The sequence below is a fragment of the Equus caballus genome, chromosome 2 (assembly GCF_041296265.1).
Source record: "Equus caballus isolate H_3958 breed thoroughbred chromosome 2, TB-T2T, whole genome shotgun sequence".
NCBI classification, from domain to species: domain Eukaryota; kingdom Metazoa; phylum Chordata; class Mammalia; order Perissodactyla; family Equidae; genus Equus; species Equus caballus.
The window spans coordinates 5,516,208-5,538,002 of record NC_091685.1 but is presented as its reverse complement, the minus strand read 5'-3'; the positions used below and the strand labels follow the sequence as shown (position 1 = coordinate 5,538,002).

At 50.1% G+C, this 21,795-nt stretch overlaps 2 protein-coding genes across 5 annotated transcripts in view; one reads left to right on the top strand and one right to left on the bottom strand.

Annotated features, from left to right (window-relative positions):
- Window positions 1-3,948, bottom strand: part of YIPF1 (Yip1 domain family member 1) — a 55,791-nt gene extending 51,843 nt beyond the window's left edge. The window contains exons 1-2 of one of the 4 annotated variants that reach the window (XM_070259916.1): window positions 3,627-3,922; window positions 648-840 (exon numbers count right to left, since the gene is read on the bottom strand). The gene's annotated coding sequence lies outside the window, so the exon portion shown is untranslated. Of the gene's footprint in view, window positions 1-647; window positions 841-3,626 lie in introns of those variants that run through there. The other 3 variants (XR_011436339.1, XM_005607038.4, XM_070259915.1) reach the window with 3 other exon arrangements.
- A 95-nt stretch (window positions 3,949-4,043) lies between these two features.
- Window positions 4,044-21,172, top strand: DIO1 (iodothyronine deiodinase 1). The gene is given in 4 exon segments (NM_001166452.1): window positions 4,044-4,392; window positions 12,636-12,779; window positions 17,941-18,140; window positions 20,069-21,172. Coding segments are annotated over 4 exon segments (735 nt in total). The 5' UTR covers window positions 4,044-4,070; the 3' UTR covers window positions 20,138-21,172.
- Window positions 21,173-21,795: the final 623 nt, after the last annotated feature.

Below are 21,795 nucleotides of genomic sequence, written 5' to 3'. Positions count from 1 at the left end.
GTAAGACAATTTTGTCTTTCTAGCAGATGAAAGAAAATTGTTTTTGTTTTACAGTGCACTATTGACATTAAAGTTTCCTTTTCTTTGAGCAAATTAAATAGAGCTCTTTTATAGGTTAATTTTGGCAATACTCTCTGGAGGTGGAAAAAAATAACATATACATAACACATATCCGTAGACACAGACACAGAGACCCCATAGCTTTCCTTCCAAAACTTTAGCCCTTGACAAGTGATCTTATGGAGGACATGGGCTAGATTTGGGGCAAAGGAGCTTCTGTAGTAGTCAACAATAAGGTGCTGAAACAACTAGACATCCACATGTAAAAAAATGAATCTAGGCACAGACCTTACACCGTTCGCAAAAATTAACTCAAAATGGATCTTAGACCCAAATTTAAAACACAAAACTGTAAAACTTGGAGATAACAAGGAATAAAAACTAGATGATCTTGAGTTATAACACCAAGGCACAATTCACGAAAGAAAGAATTGACGTTTGACTTTATTGTAATTAAAAACTTCTGCTCTGCAAAGACATGGTCGAGGGGCTGGGAAGACAAGCCACAGCCTGGGAGAAAATATTTGTAAAAGACATAGCTGATAAAGCCTATTATCTAAACTAAACAAAGAACTCTTAAAACTCACTAATAAAAAAAAGAACAATCTGGGCCTGCCCTGGTGGCCTAGTGGTTAAGTTCGGTGTGCTACACTTTGGTGGCCCAGGTTCAGTTCCCACGTGAACACCTACACCACTTGTCTGTCCGTGGCCACGCTGGGGCGCTGGCTCACGTACAAAAAGAGGAAGATTGTCAGCAGGTGTTAACTCAGGCGAATCTTCCTAAAAAAAAAGAACAATCTGATTTTAAAATGAGCAAAAGATTGGAAAAGACACCTCATCAAAGAAGACACACAGATGGCAAATAAGTATATAAAAAGATGATCACCAGCATATGCCATTAGGGCATTGCAAACTATAGCAACCATGAGACACCTTTACCTGCTATCAGAACAGCCAAAATTCAGAACACAGACAACACCAAATGCTGGTGAGGATGTGGAACGACAGGAGCTCTCATTCACTGATGGTGAGAGTGCAAAATGGCACAGCCATTTTAGAGGAACAGTTTGGTAGTTTCTTACAAAGCTAACTATACTCTTACCATAAGATCCTACAGTTGTGCTTCCTTGATATTTTCCTAAATGGCCTGAAAACTTATGTTTGCGTAAAAACCCGCACACAGATGTTTGCGCTGCTATAACAGAATACGATAGACTAAGTGGATTATAAACAACAGAAATTTATTTCTCACAGTTTTGAAGGTTTTGAAGTCTAAGATCAAGGTGCCAGCAGATTTGGTGTCTAGAGAGGGCCTACTTTCTGGTTCCAGGTAGCCATCTCCTTGTTGTGTCCTCACATAGTAGAAGGGGCAAGGGAGTTTGCTGGGGTCTCTCTTTTGTTTTATTTTTGAGGAAGATTAGCCCTGAGCTAACATCTGCTGCCAATCCTCCCCTTTTTGCTGAGGAAGACTGGCCCTGAGCCAACATCCATGCCCATCTTCCTCCACTTTATATGCGGGACGCCTACCACAGCATGGCTTGCCAAGCGGTGCCGTGTCTGCACTGGGGATCTGAACCGGCGAACCCCGGGATGCCGAAGCAGAATGTGCAAACTTAACCGCTGCGCCACTGGGCTGGCTCCTGGGGTCTCTCTTATAAGGGCATTAACCCCATTCATTAGCGCTCCACTCCAGTTACCTAATCACCTCACAAAGGCCCCACCTCCAAATACCATCACATTGGGAACTGAGTTTCAACATATGAATTTTAGGAGGACACAAACATTCAGTCTATAGAAACAGCTTTATTCATAATTGTCAAAATCTGGAAGCAACCAAAATGTCCTTCAGTAGGTGAATAGATAAATAAACTGTAGCACCTCCAGACAGCAGAGTATTATTCGGTGCTAAAAAGAAATAAGCTATCAAGTCATGAAAAGATACGGAGGTTTCTTGGATGCATCTTACTAACTGAAAGAAGCCCAGCTGAAAATCTCTGTAAGTCCATCTGTATGAGTCCATCTGTATGACATTCTGGAAAAGGCAAAACCGTGGAAACAGTAGAAAGAGTAATGGTTGCCAGAGGTCAGGGGAAGGGCGGGATGGATCGGAGGACCACAGACGGCTTGAGGGAAGCAAAACTATTCTTTATGATGCCAGCACGGTGGATACACACCTAGAAATCTTTCAAACCCCACAGGCTGTGCAACACCAAGAGTGAACTCCAGCATAAGCTACGGATGTTGGGTGATAACGATTTCTTAATATAGCTTCATCAATTGCTACAAATGCAGCACTCTGATGGGACAGGAATAGTGGGGGAGGCTGTGCATGTGTCGGTGCAGAGGATACATGGGAACTCCTGTACTTTCTGCTTAATTTTGCTGTGAACCTAAAACTGCTCAAAAAAATACAGTCTATTTGAAACAAACCACCACAATCAACAGCAAAAACAAGTGCAACCCCAGCTGTAGGATTGCTTTGTACACGGCAAAACGCTCTCTGCACACGAGGGGTTTGTTACCGCCCGAAGCGGCACGTGCTGGACTTTGTGGCACAGCACGTGGCATTTACAGTAAGATGCTCAGAAACAGAACGTCTCTTGCAGCTTTCTTTCCTTCTCTAAATCAAGTTAGAGAGCTGGAGGCTAAGGCTGACAGCTTTGTGGAGGGGGCAGCCAGCTTTCACACATTCTCCCTCTGCCCTGACACGCAGGTGTCCAAATGCCTCAGGGAGAGTAAACTTAAAGTTTGTGAGCGAACTCCTTAGCAATTAATTAACAGCAGAACTGGCCTTAGGCCACTTCCCTCTCTGGGTCTCAGTTTCCTTGCTTAAAAAAGAAAGTGGTTTCAGATGTTTTCTAAAACATTTGCTAGCTCTGAGCTTCTAGGATTCTTCTTTCATTTTCTCCACTAAGCCACGCTCTCTCTGGCTCCCGGGCCTTTGGGCATGTGACAGCTTCCACCAGGACTTACCTGGTTTATTGCTTGCTGTTCTGTCTTTCTGGTTTCAGCATAGACGTCGCTTCCTTGGGAAGTCCGCTTGACCTCTCTAAACAGAATGAGCTGTCCCTTCTCCAGGCTCCCCCACCCACCCCCCATCTCTGCCCTTATACACTAAGTGATCATTTTCTGTCTCCTTGTCTCTTCCCTGCTCTAGACCACCACCCCTGAGAGCAGAGGGAGCGTGGTATTTATCACTCTGCCGCAGATGTCCTTGGGGATGGTCCCGGCTCTGTCCCTGCCTGGGGAGCTTCCAGACCCAAGTCCTCTGGAGAGGGCTGTGCCTCCAGAAACGCTCAACCACCAGCTAGAAGCTGTGAGTGGGAGAAACATCTTTCATTAGTAAGAGGACAATTTACATTATTAAAAGAATAATTAACAGTAGAGCTCACTCATTTGCAACAGAGCCTTTCCAAAGGACCGCAGAATCCCTGTAAGTGTAACCATTTTGAGTATTTGTCTTAAAAAATTTATCAGAGGGAGAATTTAAGATCTGAACTCTCCCCATCCAAGAATCTCTCAAAGGTTAAGACGAAGAATCAGAAACACTAACAATTAGAACAGACCTCTGAGGGGCCGGCCCGGTGGCACAGCAGTTAAGTTCACACGTTCCACTTTGGTGGCCCTGGGTTCGCCGGTTCGGGTCCTGGTGCAGACATGGCACCGCTTGGCAAGCCATGTTGTGGCAGGCGTCCCGCATATAAAGTAGTGGAAGATGGGCACGGATGTGAGCTCAGGGCAGTCTTCCTCAGCAAAAAGAGGAGGATTGGCAGCAGATATTAGCTCAGGGCTAATCTTCCTCAAAAAAAAAAAAAAAAAAGGACAGACCTTTGAGCACCTGGTTTGGAATTTTCCAGTCCACGACAGGAAGGCAAACACCTTCTGTCCTGACCCCTTCCTGCTGTCCTGGGTTGGTTACTCCCACCCTGCACCTTTGTCCAGCTCCGCCCAGTGTCACCCGGCTGTGGCCTCTGCCCCTCAGCCTCAAAGCCAGCTCTGGCTGTGCCAACATGGGGCTGCCCCGGGCAGGGCTGTGGCTGAAAAGGCTCTGGGTGCTCCTGCAGGTGGCCCTGCAAGTGGCCGTGGGCAAAGTGCTGCTGACACTGTTTCCTGACAGAGTCAAGCAGCACATCGTGGCCATGAACCAGAAGAACCCTCACTTCTCCTACGACAACTGGGTCCCGACCCTCTACAGCACCCAGTATTTCTGGTTTGTCCTGAAGGTCCATTGGCAGCGACTAGAGGACACGACTAAGAGAGGGGGTCTGGCCCCAAACAGCCCCGTGGTCCGCCTCTCAGGGCAGAGGTGCAACATTTGGGACTTCATGCAAGGTCAGGAGGCTGACGCAAGCTTGGGGGTGCTTGGAATGGGGGGGCTCCTGGGGGGTGAGGGAGTGGGTGGGAAAGCCCTGAATTCTTCTTCTACTGCTCCAGCTGCTCCTCTTTCGCTTTCTTGTCCTCTTCTCACCTCCTGAAATTAGGACTTCTCCTGGACTCTGTTTTTCTAAGAGGCATCACCACCTTCCCAGCACTCAAACCACCAACCAGCACCCTGGCCTTCGCTCCTTTAGCGCAGTCCTACCGCCGTCGCTCTGCCTGGGACGCGCTTCACTCCCTCTCTGCCCGGTCAACCCCCGGTCAGCCTTCAGACTTCTGCTCCGTGACACTTCCTGCAACCAGCCAACCCCAATTCTCCTGGACTAGGCTACCCGCTCTTGTGTGCTTAACATCCTAAACTTTTCTTTATTACACCCATCCCGGTTTGTAATTGTGTCTGGGCCTTTGATTAACGTCTGTCCCTGTCTCAGGCCTGTAAGCTCCGTGCAGCTGGAGACCATTGCTCTAAGCCACTGCTGCGCCCCTGTGGCTGCTGGCTCAGGAAATACTGGTTGAAGAGCTCTCTCTCTATATATATTTTCCAGGCAAACCAGTTCTATTTATTTGGGATCTTAGACCTGTCAGATTAGTTTTCTTTTTTTGTCCTCACGGCTGCTCTTCCTGCCAGGACTTCCTTCTCTGCCTCTCTCCCTCTTTTCCCACCCACCTTGTGAATGGCTACCAGAACACCCTTCCACAAGCACACCCCCGGCCGCAAGCACACCTTGGCTCAGCAACCTTCGGTAGCCCCCCTCTGCATTAGGGGTGAAGCCCTGGCTCAGCCTAGAGCTCAAGGGCCCAGCCTGGGCTGACTCCAGCTTTTCTTCCCAATTTCACCTGCAGGCTCCCCGCATGCTCGTTGCCTCCAGACAGACTGTTGAGCCTCATCTGTCCCTTGGGCTGTCCCTTCTCTGCCTTTGCCGAGGTTCTTGGCCCTTTCCCTCCATCGCCAACAGTTGAAATCCCCCTGGTCATCAGAGTCCTGCTCTCCTGCCTCCCCCTCCACGAGGCCATCTCAGATGCCTACAGCCAGGCACGCTTTCTCTCCCTTCCAGACTCGTGCCTCTCTGTCTGCACCTCTCCCAGGACAGTGATTCTTTGTATCTAGCATCTGGCTGCCTAAGCACAAGTGTTTTCTTCCTGCCTGGTGGGGAGCCTCACGACAGGGCTGTCTGACTCATCTTTGAATTCCCAGGACCTAGACACAGCAGCTAGAGCAGAGGACGTCCCGGAGGCAGCTGGCTAATCTAGTGTTTTTCAAAGCGTCTTCTTTGGAACCCAAATCCCATAGATGGCTTTACTACGTGGAGTTCCCTGATCCAAGTAGTTTGGGAAACCCTGCATGCTATGCCCTCCTCCTGGAAATTCGTAGTACGCTTGAACACATGAAAGGCTCTGAGAAGCCCTGAAGCTTAAACACAGACAAACGAAACTTGAAACCACCTTAACCCAGCACTGACAATCTTTCCTAACACAGGCACACAACTCCCCACTCTCCACCCAAGGAAATGCCTGTCCTCACCATACTGGTTCCAAAGAACGCCCTTTGGGAAACTAACCCCAAATCCACTCCTCTCATTTTAGAGGGGAAATGGAGAACACTGAGAGCAAAGGTAGCAGAGCCAGTCAGACCCAGAATCAGGGCTGCTTGTTTTTCCAGTGCACCTCAACACACACTGTGAGCAGCGCCCGTGTGCCAGGCCCTCAGCCAAACGCCGGGGCCTCAGCCTTAGGTCAGAGTTTGCTCCTTTGCTCAAGGAGTTCACGGTTCTCCAGAACAGAAGGATGAGATAAACAAATCCGTCCAGTTCCCTGAGATGGGGAGGCTGTAAAGGGATGAACAAGCCTGCAGGGCTTGGAAGGCTTCCTGGAGGAGGTAACTTTGGAACTAGGCCTTGAAGAATGAGTAAGATTTTTGTAGTTTGAGAAGAGAAGAGGGAAAAGTGTTTCAAACAGAGGGAAGGGAAGAGTTTTCTGCTCATGATTCTAAACCACAGTGCACAAATGACCTCTATTTACTCAACAAACTTTCACTAAGTGACCACTGATCATCAGAGCAATGAGAATAACAGCTAACCCTTATTGTGCTTCTACTACGAGCCAAGCACTGTGATGGACCAGGCCAGTTTGCTGACCATCAATCATCTGGCGATCAGTTCCATGAACGCCAACTTACCTCATGGCCAATTCACAGAACTTACTTGCTTCTGTTAACCGTTTACTTGCAGTGGGCCAGCTTACATTTTAACGATATTCTATGGTCTCTGCTCCCCGCTGTTGTACCTGAGAGAGCGAATGGAGAGAGGAGACAGGGACAAAAGAAAACTCTATTTATAAAACAGAGTGGGCTCTCAGCACATTGACCCCGAGCCCCTGAAATAATAGGTGCAGCAGTCAGCACAAGGGGTCTCTGCCCTGGGAGCTCTCATAACTCTGAGAGGGAGATGATGTCATGGGAGACAGAACCGGAGGGTTCTGGAAGAAGTTGGGTGGGGCGGGGAGGGGGTCGGGGAAGTCTTCCTGGAGAAGAGGACGGTGAGCCGATTGTCTGGGGACTGAAGCCTTGGGGTGGGTGAGGAAGAGGGGAGTGGGGGGCAGAGCAGGGCAGAGGGGAGGAGCAGCAGAGGCCCGAGACATGGAAGAACGTTGGTCCGTCTGGCAGAAGTGGGGTGTGAGAGGCATGAAAGGGCGAGGACGAGGCTGGAGGTACCATCAGGGACCAGAGCTTGGGGACCTTATATGTCTTAGTGAAGAGGGTAGCCTTGGTCCTGAAGGCATTGTGAGTTCCGGAAGGCTTTTAGGCAGGGAGTAAACGTGGTCAGATCTGCTGGTTAGAAAGGCAGCCTGTAATTGCTTTGGAAACCCACCAGACCACTACAAGCTTTAGGAATAAATCTGAGCTCATTGTAGAGCCACAGACTGGAAGGTCTGGAAGCCTCTCTAAAGATAATCTAAAGCGACTCTTTCATTTTTCAGATGCAAAGGCCCAGAGATAAACGACTTGCTCAGAGTCAAACAGAGTTGTTGTAGAGTCCGAACTAGAACTTGAGCCTTCTGACTCTCAGCTAGTGTACTTTCTGTTATTGAATAAGACAACAGGGGCTCAGAGAAACTCTCAGCCACCTCCTATCCTCTGCATGTGCGCACACATGCACACACGTGGCACACATGACATATGCACGCTCTTGGACACACATGCAGAGCAAAACATTGATTAACTGGCATGTTGTGGCAGAAAGCAAGTCTGGATAATTTATTTTCTGAGTACCTGGCAGTTTATCTGGAACAATTTATTTCAGCCCCTGTTTAAAATCTTCTAAAATCTCTCCAATTGTACAAGAAGTGTCATTTAGTGACTATAAATGGGCTTTCTCTGCTGAGAGAGCCTGGAATGGGGGTTAATTTACTAGCTTGGGGGTCATGATGGTGGGTTCGAGTCCAGCACACGACAGAGCTGTTTTCCCATTTATACAGACGAGCTGGACTTGACGGTCCTCGCCTGACATTCTTGCAATGGTGTTCTCTGCACCACGGCCTGTGGACACGGGCAGGGTGCCAGCCCTCAGCACAGCAAACCCCTGGCACCCATCCTTCCTCCCTCTGCTACCAGGAAAGCAGGGAGCTAAGTTTAAACATTGCCCTCAATACTGATCTCTGCGCCCAGCCACAATACAAACAAGCAAACAAATCGCCCTGTTTTTTCCAGGGTCCCAATCAGCAGGCATTGAAATTTTTTATCTAATTAAAAACAAAATTCCAGATAGCTAATACTTGGTGCTGGTCCCAACCTTACGTCTCCTGGGTTCTGATCTGAAGCATGACTCCCTGGGGTCATGGGAGGCCAATGGTCAGCCACTTGTTCACGACTGGCCTCTGATCCTCCCCTGCTGAGGCCTGGGCAACCCTGTCACATGCATAAGGACTCATTGTGCAGTCAACCATCAGTGACTGAGGCTCACTCAATGCCTCCTGGGGTCCCCTATGAGAAACTCTGTGAGCCAAGGACAAGGAGAGCTTTGTGTCTCCAGAGGAATTGGCCTGCTTCTCCTCATGTACTGAAAAATGAGGAATACACAACCAGTCACATTTCTCCTTTTACTTGGCCACCTGGAAACTCAGAGTCAAATATTAGCTCAGTTATAACAAGTGCCTGGAACCTTAAGGGCTGTTTCTTTGTGTTCTACTTTTCCCTCCTGTTCTATGCCTCCCAGAGGGGCACAATTTTTTTAAAAATTCTGTGTAATATTTTACTACAGTCATGCTGCACATAAGGACGTTTCAGGGGCCGGCCCACTGGCATAGCGGTTAAGTTCGTGCGCTCCGTTTTGGCGGCCTGGGGTTCGCCGGTTCGGATTCCAGGCGCGGACCTACGCATCACTTATCAAGTCAAGCTGTGGCAAGTGTCCCACATATAGAGGAAGATGGACACAGATGTTAGCTCAGGGCCAATCTTCCTCAGCAAAAAGAGGAAGATTGGCAGCAGAAGTTAGCTCAGGGCCAATCTTCCAAAAAAAAAAAAGGACATTTCAGGCAATGATGGACCGCATATATGATGGTGGTCCCATAAAATTAGTACCAGGTAGCCTAGGTGTGTAGCAGGCTTCTACTATCTAGGTTTGTGTAAATGCACTCTATGATGTTGCCACAATGATGAAATTGCCTAACGGTGCATTTCTCAGAACGTTTTCCCATGGTTAAGCAATGCATGATTAAATGTGTACAAGCTGTTTCAAATCCTTTGCAGAACAAGATGAGGGAACAACTAACCAAATAAACCACAAGCGAGTTAAGATGCCCTCTACGCCCCATCCATCAAGTCCTATCAATTCCTCCTTCTCCCCTTCTCCACTGCCCCACACTAGCCCAGCCTCCTGTTTTCTCTCATGTGGATTTCTCCGATGCCCCCTAACTCTGCCCCCACTTCCATTCTCACCCTCAGTCCTTTCTCCACAGAGTAGCCAGAGTCATCTTCAAGTGTGAATCTGCTCATTTCTCATTACACAGCCTCCTGGAGCAGTCAGGGCTCTGACTTGCAAGTAACAGAAACTTGCTCTGGTTTTCTTAGTCACACACACACATACATATGCAAAGGAACGTATTGGAAAGATGTTGCGGGCTCCCCAGAATCAACTGCAGCTAAATCACCATGCCTGAACCGTCTTTTAGCATCAGCTGTTGGGCCTGGATGCTGCTCTCATGGTGGTTGTCATAGAAACCCATCAGCACTGTAGGACTCCACCATCTCTGACAAGAGCACTACCACTGGGCTGTAGGTGAATTCTACCATCTCAATGACTCCAGAATCAAATATCTATGTGCGAGGGTCCAGTTGGCTCAGCCTGGGTCACTGCTTGTGCTGGCTTCTGGGGGCAGAGCACTGATGTGGCCCCTGTGTCCTTCACAGAGTGAGGCTGGGCACAATCTCCCGTGAATAGTACACAAAATAGGGAATTCCAAGTGGGAAGGAGGATTAAGAGCTGAGCAGCCAAATTGCAACAAATACCCACCATCCTTGCTTTATATCTCTGTGATATCCCATTGTTCCTAGAATAAAATCCAGATTCTTCTCAAAGGTGTAGGAGAGCCTACCAGCTCTCGAGGTGGCCCACGCCTCCCTCTCCAACCGCATCTCTCATTACCACCCACGCCCCGGCCACGCTCCAGTCACAGTGGCCTCACAGGTCCTTGAACACGCCAAGTCTGTCCCTACTCCGGGCCTTTGTACATCAAGCCCCTTTGGCTGGAATGCCTTCTCTTCCTTTGCCCACGGCTGGCTCATTCCTACCCTTCGCTTCTCAGGTTAAACAGCATCTCCTCGGAGCCCTTCCTTGACTGACCTTTATAGCGTCTTTCATAACTCTGCCCACAACTTGAAATTACCTCATTTAGCTGTTTACTTTTTAAAAATTTCTATTTATTTATTTCTTTTTAAAGATTGGCACCTGAGCTAACATCTGTAGCCAATCTTCTTCTTTTTTTTTTTTCTTCTTTTCCACAAAGTCCCCTAGTACATAGTTGTATATTCCAGTTATAGGTCCTTCTAGTTGTGGCATGTGGGACACCGCCTCAGCATGGCCTGATGAGCGGTGCCATGTCCGTGTCCAGGATCCAAACTGGCAAAACCCTGGGCCGCCAAAGTGGAGCACAGGAACTTGACCACTCCGCCACGGGGCCGGGCCCATTGTTTGCTTGTCTTTTGCCTGTCTCCCCATTAAACAGATCTCAAATTGTGAGCAGGCAGAGACCTACTGGTCTTGCTCTCTGTTGAGTCCCCAGCGTGTGGCCCAGAGCCTTGCACATTGTAAGTGGTGAATAAATGCTTGTAGATGGAATGAGGGTGTGCTCAGTGTTGGGGACATGAGGGTGAAGGAGGGACAGGCCCTGCCCTCAAGGGGCAGTGAGCAGCCTGAGGATACAGACACCTAAACAGTCTGTGTCACAGCGCAGGAGCTGCCGTGCCCTAATAGACACGAGGTAAGGGCTCAACACTGTCAGCTCCGGCCATAAGTGACCACAGGGCGCTGTCCGTCCCCAGAGTTACCCCCAGTCTAGGCTGGGGGAGTTACACAAGGGTCCCCCTCCCAGGCCTGGCTTCACTGGCGTGTGACCAATGAATCACACAGGGTCCCACATTCAGAAGGACCCTTTCTTGGGGTTTAATGCTCTGAAGTGGCTGACTTGAAATCTTCAATAATTATGTCTTTGGATTTGCATTTTGTAAGTGAAGACTGACGGGACAATGGAACATTGTCCTGGGGACTTGGAGCCTTGGCTCACGCAGGATCCTGCCTCCCACAGCCTCCCTGCTCCCCTGGGACAAGTCCTCCAAGGCCCACTCTTCCACCCTTGATGCTGTGCTTGTCCAACCCCCTTCCTGCTCCCACCAGTGACTGCTGCCACCTTCTGGCCCCAGAGAGGGCCTGAACCCAGGCATGGGAGAGGTTGGGGTCAGGTGTGGGCCTCCTGCAGCATTTCATGACAGGGCATGGAGGTGGCTGTCCCCATCCTGGGCTGACAGCACCATGGTGCATTGGGCAAGTGACTGGGGGTGACTCAGCAGGAGAAGCTACTTGCCTACCCCGCTCCCCCATCACGGAGCCTAGCAGGCCCCTGTATGGAGGTTGTAATATCCTGTATGTTGGGGTGGTAGGCAGGTGGGAAGGGGAAATGTCTGGCTCAATTTCTGTGCTCCTGGCCAGGGCATGGTGTATTGGTCTGGTGGCTGGAGGGAGAGGAAAGCCGGGAGCCAGCTGCCATAGGCACACATACATATGTGCGCTGAGTTTTGGGGCTCCTGGGTGACTGTAAGGTGACTGCATTCACCCTATGAATATCCCTGTGCCCAGGGGAGAGTGACATTTAAAAGCAGCTAAAAAGCACTATGCCAGGGCAAGAGAGAGACTGCAGGAAAAAAACTTTATATTTTAATATGTTAATGGCACATTTTCCCCACTTTTTGAATAAGGGGCCCTGCATTTTCATTTTGCACTGGGCCCAGCAAATTATGTAGCCAGTCCTGCTCCCATCCTGCACTCCCCTTTGAGGAGTACCCTCCACTGACTCCCCTACTTCATAGCTCAGGGAGAAGAGAAGAGCTAGTAACAACAGCTTACGTTTACCGAGCGCCTGCCATGGCCCAGGCACCATTGGAAGCCCTTATCTGCACTAACTTCTTTAATCCTCATAACAATCCTGTAAGTTAAGTGTTATAACTATGTGTAGTTGTGGATGAGGAAGCCCCTCAGATTCCTGAGAGCACTGAATTGAGCATCTAGAAGCCAGAGTGTTAATTTGAACTCCACCACTGACCTACTGTGTGACCTACTGTGTGACTACTGCAAGTCTATAAACCAGGAAAAAAATAACCTACCTTGCAACATATGTTAGTATCACATGAGCGAATGGAGGCATGTCTGCCTTAGAAACTGCATGAAAGGGACTCTCCTTATCATTGTTTTAATCGCCAGCCAGCGACTGCAGGTAGTCCACTGAACCCACCTGATTAGAGACCCTCATTTTCAAGTAAACTGGCTCCAGCCTCCGCTAAGTCACGTCCCCAGGCTTCAGCCCCGCACTGTGCCCTGGATCCATCTTAGAAGGGAAATAAAGGTAATCGAGTTGAACGCTGGAGTGGGGATGGTGCTTGCAAAACGCTGTGTGTAGATTATTGGTTGATGGTGGTTCCATTTCTGTTTTAGGCAACAGGCCATTGGTGCTGAATTTTGGAAGTTGTACCTGACCCTCATTTCTTTTCAAATTTGACCAATTCAAGAGACTTATTGAAGACTTCAGTTCCATAGCAGACTTCCTCATCATCTACATAGAAGAAGCACACGCATCAGGTACAGAAAGATGCCCTGCCTCTCTCTCTTCCTGCCCTCTCCTTTCTCTCCCCTTCTTCCAAGCCCATTTCAAGGTGGGAGTGGGGAGGAAGAGGAGGAGAGAGGGAAAGAGGCGCTATTCTCTGAGCACCTGCCATCTCCCGGTCTCTGCGAGGGTTCGCCACCACCCACCAGCTCCGCCGCTGTGCTTTCAGACAGGCACATGGAGCGGCAAAACTGCAGTGAGCGGGTCTGGCTGGGAGAGCATCTAACATTTTGAGTGGATAATAGGGAAGTCAAGGCAGAGGGGTTAATATGAACACAACTACAGGGAATATAGACCTGAAATGTCACTAGTGAGATGACAGCTATGTAGCTACTGGTCAAATCCACCCTGAGACTCTCCACGTGCAAAGGGACTTGTGGTTCCCCTTGGTGAGTGGTTCCCAAGCTTTAGGGAGCATCAGAAGCATGCGGAGCGCTTGTTAAAACAGACCCCTGGACCCCGCCCCCGAGTTCCTGAGTTAAATCTGGGGTGGGGCCTGAGAATTTGCATCTCTAACAAGCTGCATGACGGTGATCCTGAAGCTGCTGGTCTGGGAACCACGCTTTGAGAACAGCTGCTCTAGGCAGCTTTTCCCTGGGGCAAGGGTCCTTTTTCAGCCGCTAACAGGTGGTCACTCATCTTCATTACTTCACGGGAAATTTTGTTCCTTCGGCTTGGGAGAAAGTCCTTCCTTACAGTGGACAGACATATCCCTTCCTGAAACTTCTCCAGCTTGGTCTAAGCCCCTTGAACTTTACAAAATGGTCAGACACACCCTATCTCCCTGATTTTCACGGGGATTGAACCCATGATTTTGGCCCAACTCTCAACTCAGAGACTGAAGAAGGCTCATGCGGCTGAGTGGAACACATATAATTTACTCACTCATCTCCCCCTAAGATTCGTCTCTGTCACCCAGCACCTGGCAGAGTCCATGTCACAGAGCCAGAGCGCAGTAAAAGCTGGGTGAATGAGGGAGTGTTTCGGCCAGCGTTAACCTTGCTGGCTTATCCGTGTGTTGTAAGTGTAGAGACCAGCAAAGTTGGTCCAGCAGCACTTTCCCCAGCATGTTCCCTCAATCCCTCATGTCAGAGCCACATGGGTGCTTGTTGAAATGCATGTTCCAGGGCCCCACCCCAGGCCCACAGCATCTTGATTTATATGCACCTTAAGGTCTGAGAGCTGCTTTCAGCTTAATACTTTGTTCATTTAACTGGAAACTTTGGTCCTCATTAAGACTTTGGGACAATTTAAAATATTAGCATAGGGTGATAGGTACACAGACGTTCATTATACTGTTCTCTCTACTTTTATGTAAAATTGAAAATTCCCATAATAAAATTTAAAACAAACAACGTAGGTAACAGGAGATCAAATGCAAGCATAATGTGTCTCTTCATCAAATGCCACTTTGGGAGAGCAGCAGCCATCAGTTAAAGAAACAGAACTTGGGCACCCCCAGGCGTCTGTGGTCTCCACGGCTGGGAAGAAACGATGCCTCGATGTGAGCACAGCTGATGCTCAGCCATAGCCGAGTGAACTGTCGCGGGCCAGCACTTCTCGAAGTTCACTGTGCACTTCAGTCCCCTGCATTCTGGCTCAGCAGGGTCGCAAAGGGGCCTGAGATTTGGCATCTCTAACCAGCTCTCCCGGTGTGTTGAGGCTGGTGGTCCAGGGACCACACTTGGAGAAAAAAGATCCTGGAGGATCCAGCTTTAATCTAAAAAGAAAAATAAAAGACAAGAGGTGTCAGATGCTCACAGAAATTGTTCCTGGTCCTGAAACCTGTCTCCTGACCCATTTCACCAGGAACCAGGCCCAGCAGGTTTAGCTCTTTCCAGAGCATGGGGCTGTCCACCTCAAGCCACTGAGGGAAGGCTTGCTCCCCCCGGTCCTGACAAAGACCCGTTTCTCTCCTCCGTGCTTTGCCACTCCGAGCTGGGGCATTCCTTCCTCCTCCCCACCTCCCTCCCCAGGGTACTTGTTTCTGTCAATCAGACAGAGGTGGGTGTGGCCTAAAACCCAGAATTAAAGTGCAAGGAGCCAGTGTCCATCCATCCTAGAAGGTCTGGGGTCTGTGGCCTAAACCAGTTGGCTTCCTTTTTCCCACACACCACTTGTTTGTCCAGGTAAATTAATAAGGAGGCACGAGGTGTGGTGGGACGGACAGACTGCCGAGTTTCAGACCTGAGTGTGAGTCCTACCTTCGTCATGTGCTGGCCACATGACCTTTGGCAACTTACCTTCCACGCCTGCTTCTGTGCCAGTAACATGATGGGATGACAACATTGACCTCACAGAGTCACTCACTGGACAGAGTTTAATGTCCCTGCTATGTGCCCAGCCCTGTGCCAAGCCCGGGGAAATGGGGATGGAAGATACACACAGTTCCTGCCTCTGAGGAAGGCAGAGTTAAGTTGGGAGGCCAGTCACTGCTCCTCCCTGGGCCTCCATGTTCTCAGCTGCAGGATGGGGATGGGAAGCCCTGCTCGGCCTCCATAGGAAGAAGCTCCAGGGAGCTGATAGGTGGAAAGATCAACGGCCTAAACACGACACAAATACATGCTGGTGTCACTGTCATACGCAAAGTTCTGATGTCTCGAGGCAGGTAACAAATACGTTGAACCGTGGCCAGGCACATGTATCTTGGTGTGAATTTCTGCTGAGAGCTGGTTTTTTCGGGGAAGGGACTGAGCAGAGAGCTGTGCAGCGCTGAGGAGGCGGAGCCAATGCTGCTGATAGACCTAAGCAACTCGGGCCACCCTGGGAGGCAATGATTACTGTAAACCCAGCCCGTATGGCTCCGCAGGAACCCGTGACCACACTGTCTGGGTTCCAGATTGCCCAGAGCTGGAGCAAGTAGAAGGGCAAGGCCAGGAGCAGTTTATGGTTATTTTTTTGACGTGTGGGCCCATTAGCTAATGAATACCACCTCTTGTAGGGAGGCAGAAGGGCACCTGGCAAACGAGGCCAATTGAAAATCCCCTTCCATTTAAAGTTAAGCAGCCTTAAATGGGTTTGTTTTGGGGGTGGGGGGAGGGGAGATATCTCCAGAACAAAGTAATAGAAAACCCGTGGCATAGAATGAAAACTAGGTTCTTTCCCACCTGTTATTTTGGGGCAGTCAGGCAAAAATAAACCACTATTTTTCTTTCTTTTTTTTTTTTTTTGAGGAAGATTAGCCCTGAGCGAACATCTGCCAATCCTCCTCTTTTTGCTGAGGAAGACCGGCCCTGAGCTAACATCCGTGCCCATCTTCCTGTACTTTATATGTGGGACGCCTACCACAGCATGGCTTGCCAAGCGGTGCCCTGTCCGCACCCGGGATCCGAACTGGCCACCGAAGCGGAATGTGCGCACTTAACCACTGTGCCACCGGGCCAGCCCCTAAACCAGTATTTTTCGAGCGGCTACTAAGAAGCAGGCAGAGTACTAGGAATTCCATAGTTATCTCATTTCAGCCTCACAGCCATCTGCAACGTAGGTTCTATTAACCCCGTTTAACAGACAGGAAAACAGAATTTAAAGAGATTTAAAGAGCTTGCCCAATGTCACACAGCTGAGTGCATCAGGGAGGGCCTCCTGGAGACGGTGTTAAGCAGTGGTTCTCAGATGAGGGTGATTTTGTCCCCCATGGGACATTTGGCGATGTCTGGAGACATTTTTGGTTGTCACAGATTGAAGGTGAGGGGTGCTCTGACATCTAGTGGGTGGAGGCCAGAGATGTTGCTCAACATCCTACAACACACAGAATGACCCCACAACAAAGAAGGATCCAGCCCAAAACGTCAGCAGCACCAGCACTGAGAAGCCCTGCGTTAGAGTTGAGCTGAAAAGGACGGGTAGGATTTCAAATGTGGAAGAGATGGCAAGGGGAAAGGGCAGAGACGTCAGCATCGCTTGTGGAGGAGTCCACTTTGGCTAGATGTGGGAGCACTGGCCGCCGTGACTAGAAATGCAGGTCGGGAGAGATGGTAGGGATCAATGAACGCTATGCTAAGGAGTTGGTCCTGTAATCGGTTTCTAAGCAGAGAAAAAATATCCAATTTCCTGTTAGGGATCCTTCTCAGAGATTTTTGGGTGGTGAGTTGGACAGTAGCAAGATCAGGAGGCCGGAGGACTGCTTAGGAGGGGGTGAAGATCAGGGCCATTGCCGGTCTAGCAGTACTTGTCTGTGAGCTCACCCCGAGGGGCTTACCATGAGGCTGGGGGGAGGGCTAACACATCAGCGGCAGGAGTGGACGTGACTGCCTCCAAACCAAGGACAGAGGAGGTCCTGCTCCATCCACACCGCGGGGGGAGGCAGGGGCCACGATGAAAAGGGCGGACGCGAGAGACAGCTCGCAGGGACTGGCTCCAGCGATCCCAAGTATTTCCCCCGGCCACTGGAGCGATGGCCAGGTCACTGAGGACCTGGCGGGCCACACTAGGAGCTTGGGATTTGTCCTGAGGGAGAGGGGGAGCCCTCGAAGGGTCCGAGCAGGAGAGTGACGTGGTCAGGTTTGCATGTTGGAAAGGACACTGGTGGAGAAGAATTACAAGAGGGAAACTGTCTAGACTCTCGAGCAGTTCTCCAACTTCAGTGTGTGTTAGAATCATCTGGAAGGCTGTTAAGAGATGGCTGAGCTGCACTCCCGGTCAGTCTAGGGTGGGGCCTGAGAGTTTGCATTGCTAACAGACTGCCGGGTGAGGCTGACGCTTCTGGTCTGGGCAGCACACTCGTAGAGAACCACTGCTCCAGACCCTTGCTTCTCAAAGTGTGGGCCAGGCGGCAGCAGCCTTGGCATCCTGAGAGCTGGCTAGACCCTCAGGGCCACCCTGGACAGATTGAATCAGAATCTTCCTTTAACAAGGTCCCTGAGTGAGTCGTACACACAATAAAGATCAAGAAGCAGCGGTCTATCGGGCTGTCTCACACTGAGGAGCCAAGGTGTGGGACTCAGGAGCCCTGGGCTTTGGTTCTGGATCCATCACTGACTCCCTACGTGATCTTGTGCTCTCACCTTTAATGGGACACTGGGCCAAATCACGGCCAAGGGCTCCTCCATCTGGGACCCTCAATTGAAAGTGGGGTGTATTTAGTCTGCAGGAAGTGGGTGTTGTGCCTTGGGACCACTGCCCTGGTTTCTCTTGCAGATGGCTGGGCTTTTAAGAACAACGTGGTCATCAGGAATCACCGAAATCTCCAGGACCGCCTGCGGGCAGCCCGCCTGCTGCTGGACAGGAGCCCGCCGTGCCCTGTGGTGGTGGACAGCATGGAGAACCGGAGCAGCCAGCTCTACGCGGCGCTGCCCGACAGGCTCTACGTGCTGCAGGCGCGCAGGATCCTCTACAAGGTGGGGCCCTGGGGAAGGCGCCCAGGGAGGGCAGAGGGCAAAGAGGGGGCTTTGTATCAGGCAGCCTCGGATTCAATCGCTGCCCAGCCATTTACCAGCTGTGCGACGGTGGGCAGGTCCTTTCCCCTCTTGGAACTTTGCTTTCTTTTCTGCAGAATGGAGGTGTTGGCCCCCTCATCCCAGGGGATGAAATAATGCATAGGGAAGTCCTCACGTTTGGACTGGAGCTGCCACCTCATGGCTGCCTTCTGAGCCCGGAAGACTGGCCCAGCCTGCGTTTAGTTTGGAGCTGAGAGAGAACCTTGTTTCCGTTTCATAAACAAAGTCCAGAGAAGGAAACGGACTTGCCCGAGGTCACACTGCACGAGGCTCTAATTTCAATTCTAAATCGTCTGAATAGGATGGGCCAGGAGTGGGAGAGGCTGCAGTTGCTGATCTCGGAGGCAGGCCGGAACCTGGAGGCGGGTGGGGGAGGCTGGGAGAAAGTGAGCCCTGTAGTGGGGAGCTGGAAACGGTGAAGCAGGAATGAGTTCAGGCTTCCTTTCGGGCGATCGTGGCCCCCTGGTGGCTTCCAGCCTGGCCAGGGAGAAGGAGAGAAGCACAACCCCTGGCCCCCACGCCGGGTAGTGTTGCCCTCCTCTGAGAGGGCAGAAACTAAGTTTATAGCCGCTAAAGGGATTTCCAGCCTTGGAGAGCACATGAAGCCCAACCATGTGGAGGCTCCTCTGCCCTCTGCTCAGGCTGGCCCTGCTCACGCAGGTGAAACAAGCGACAACTTGCAGATGAATCCCCAGGGTGCCAAGGGTCACGGCACAAAGATCCCATCCTTCCTTTTCCCTCCCCTGGGACATGGTACTAAAATGGCATGACTGGGGCGAGCTGGGCACTGAGTCCTTACCGTGGGTTAGGCCTTGTGCGAGTACTGGAAACACAAAAATGGATTAAAAACGGCCCACACCTTACGTCAAGGTGCTCGGAGATGGGAGCATAAGGAAGAGACAAACAGCATCGCAGTGGCCCACGTGCTGTGAGACTCCCGAGCAGGGACCAGCAAACCTTTCTGAGAAAGGGCCAGAGGGGAAAGATTTGACTCTGGGCCAAATAATCCCTGTTGCAACCATTTGGTTCTGCTGATTTAGCACAAAAACAGCATAGACAATACTCAAAAGAAAGGGAGTGAGGCCTTGGGACAGATCTGGCTCTCAGACAGTGAGTTTTCCCACCCTGGGGGGAAGGGTAGGCTTTTCAGAGGAGGTGACAATTGCCTGGGCCTTTCAGAATAAGGAGCCAGTCACATGAGCATGGTGAGTGAAAATCATTGCAAATATCAGAAGAGGGTGGGCAAAGGCACTGAGGCATGTTAGGTCAGGGAGCAAACGGAGAATTGAGGGCATTTGTGCTACAGGGGTCTCGTTCTGGACCAAGAAGTTTGGCGTTCCTCTTAGGGTAAAGGAGACCCATTGAAGAGTTTTGAGCAGGGGGAGACGCGATCAGATCCTTACTTTAGAAAGATCACGGGGTATTGAGGGAAGAATGGACTGGAGGGAGCAGAGACTGAGGATGCGGGATTAAAGAGGCTGAGGTGGTTGAGGCGGGCGGTGGAACTTGACGTGGGGGTGGAGAAGATAAGGCCAGTGTAAAGGTCTGCTTAGGGGAGAGAAGCTTCTTTGCATAGACCCCTTCCTCTTTTTGAAAGGATTCACTTCACTCCCTCTGGTTTCCCTCCGACTTCTCTATCCAGCCTTCCCATTAAATGTTGGTGCCCCTCCACACACTCTCCCTGGTGATTTCAGCCACCTCTGGGTGCCTCTGCCCTCAACTACACAGTCCTGTCGACTCCCACACAGCCATCACTGGATCTCTCAGCTCCAGACCCGGGTGTTCCCGCAAGTCACAAATCTGGGAATGCTCATTCATTTCTCTTGCAGGGTAAACCTGGCCCTTGGAACTACCATCCAGAGGAAGTTCGTGCTGTTCTAGAAAAGCTCCACAGTTAATCTGGAAAGATCCCCCAGTTCCAGGTGACCAATGGGAGGGCTCTTCAAGGCTCTGCTCGCCCCCTGACCCAGCTGGCTTTTACCTCTTGACCTGTGTCCCCGGCTCAATCACCAACTCAGATTTTTCTGATCTAAGCAAACAGCTCTCAGCTGGGGAGCGCAGCACACAGCACTCAATCAGGAGCAATTGTCATCATCAGACAACAAAGCAGCAAGCAAGCAGAGTGTCAAAGAGTATACAGCTGCCCGCTGCCCCCACGGTGGGGACCCGGGGCACTGCAGGATGTCTGAGAGCGAGCGCCGTGGCACGCCTTGGCGTCCTCTGAGGTGTGCTCTCTCCAGCCACTCTGACACCATATGGTTAGATAGGCAACCCTTAGGTAAACTCATTTTACCCAATTTTCCATTATGGGTTGATATTTTAAGACACTAAATTGGTTTTTAGAACCAGGCATGGGGAGAAGTCCAGGGGTTTAGAGAAAGATGAGGAACTGGAAGAGGAGGGGGTGGGAATGGGAGGAGACAGTAAAGATGGCGATCCTTTCCTTGCCAAAAGATTGAAACCAGTTGGTGGTGGTGGTGAGGGGCGAGTTTCCACGGTAACTTATCCCCAGTTGTACCGCAGAAGAGGGTACTCACTTTATTGTCTCTGAAGGTACTTCACAGAAACCCGGCTCTCTGTGCCCTGGAATCTTCCGCTGTCTTCACTTATCAACAGAGTCACTTGCAGGGAGGACTTGCTTCCCAAAAACGTTATAACCTCAACCAAACTAGACAGTAGTCACCGCGCGGCTGTCATTCGGTCATGCTTGAGCTCATATTTGAAATTCTGAGTCTCTGGCTTTTTTTGCAAGTCTCTTAATGGTCATTTGTGTTAATGGATAACTATTAGTGTTCGTCTGTTTTAACTCTGCTTCTTTTCCTATTTGTTTATGATGGCCACAGCCTAAAGTACACACAGCTGTGACTTGATTTGAAAGGAAATGGTTTAAGATGCAGCAAGCTAATACAGAATGATTAAAGTACGTCGGGCTATTGTGTATGTCTTCAGTGTGATCTTTACATTTTCTTTTCCAATTTGTGTCAGCCTGTGCTATCTTTTATTATATCCCAATGTAATCTGATCAGCAAAAGCCCCACAGGCTAGAAGGACCTCACTCGGTGGGATGAATGCTCACCCGCTGTGTTACGTGTCAAATGTGGTTTCATCTTGAGAACTCCCGCTAGAGAATTTTTCACACTGGAATCAAACTACCTTCACAACATGACATAAAAGAATGGACCCGGGAGACGTTTTTCTAAGATGAAAACACGTAGTCTTGACTGCCTTAGCTGCTACAATGTTAATATAATTAATGTTGCTATTTTACTCTTTTAAAAATAGCTATCATTAATCACCTACCAGGCACAGGCACCTTCAGATACGTTATCTCATTTAATGTCTATATGTCAGAGAGGAGCTTATGATCCCCGTTTTAAGGACGAGGAAATCAAGGCTCAGAGTTAAGTCACTTGTGGAAGGTCTCCGAACTAGTAAGTAACAAGCCGAGATTCAAACCCTGTCTCCACCTTCAAGGCCGGAGTCCCAGCTCTGCTCCCTGCCCGCTGTGCAACTTTGTTAAGCTGCCTTGGGGTCTTGAACTATAAAATGGGACATG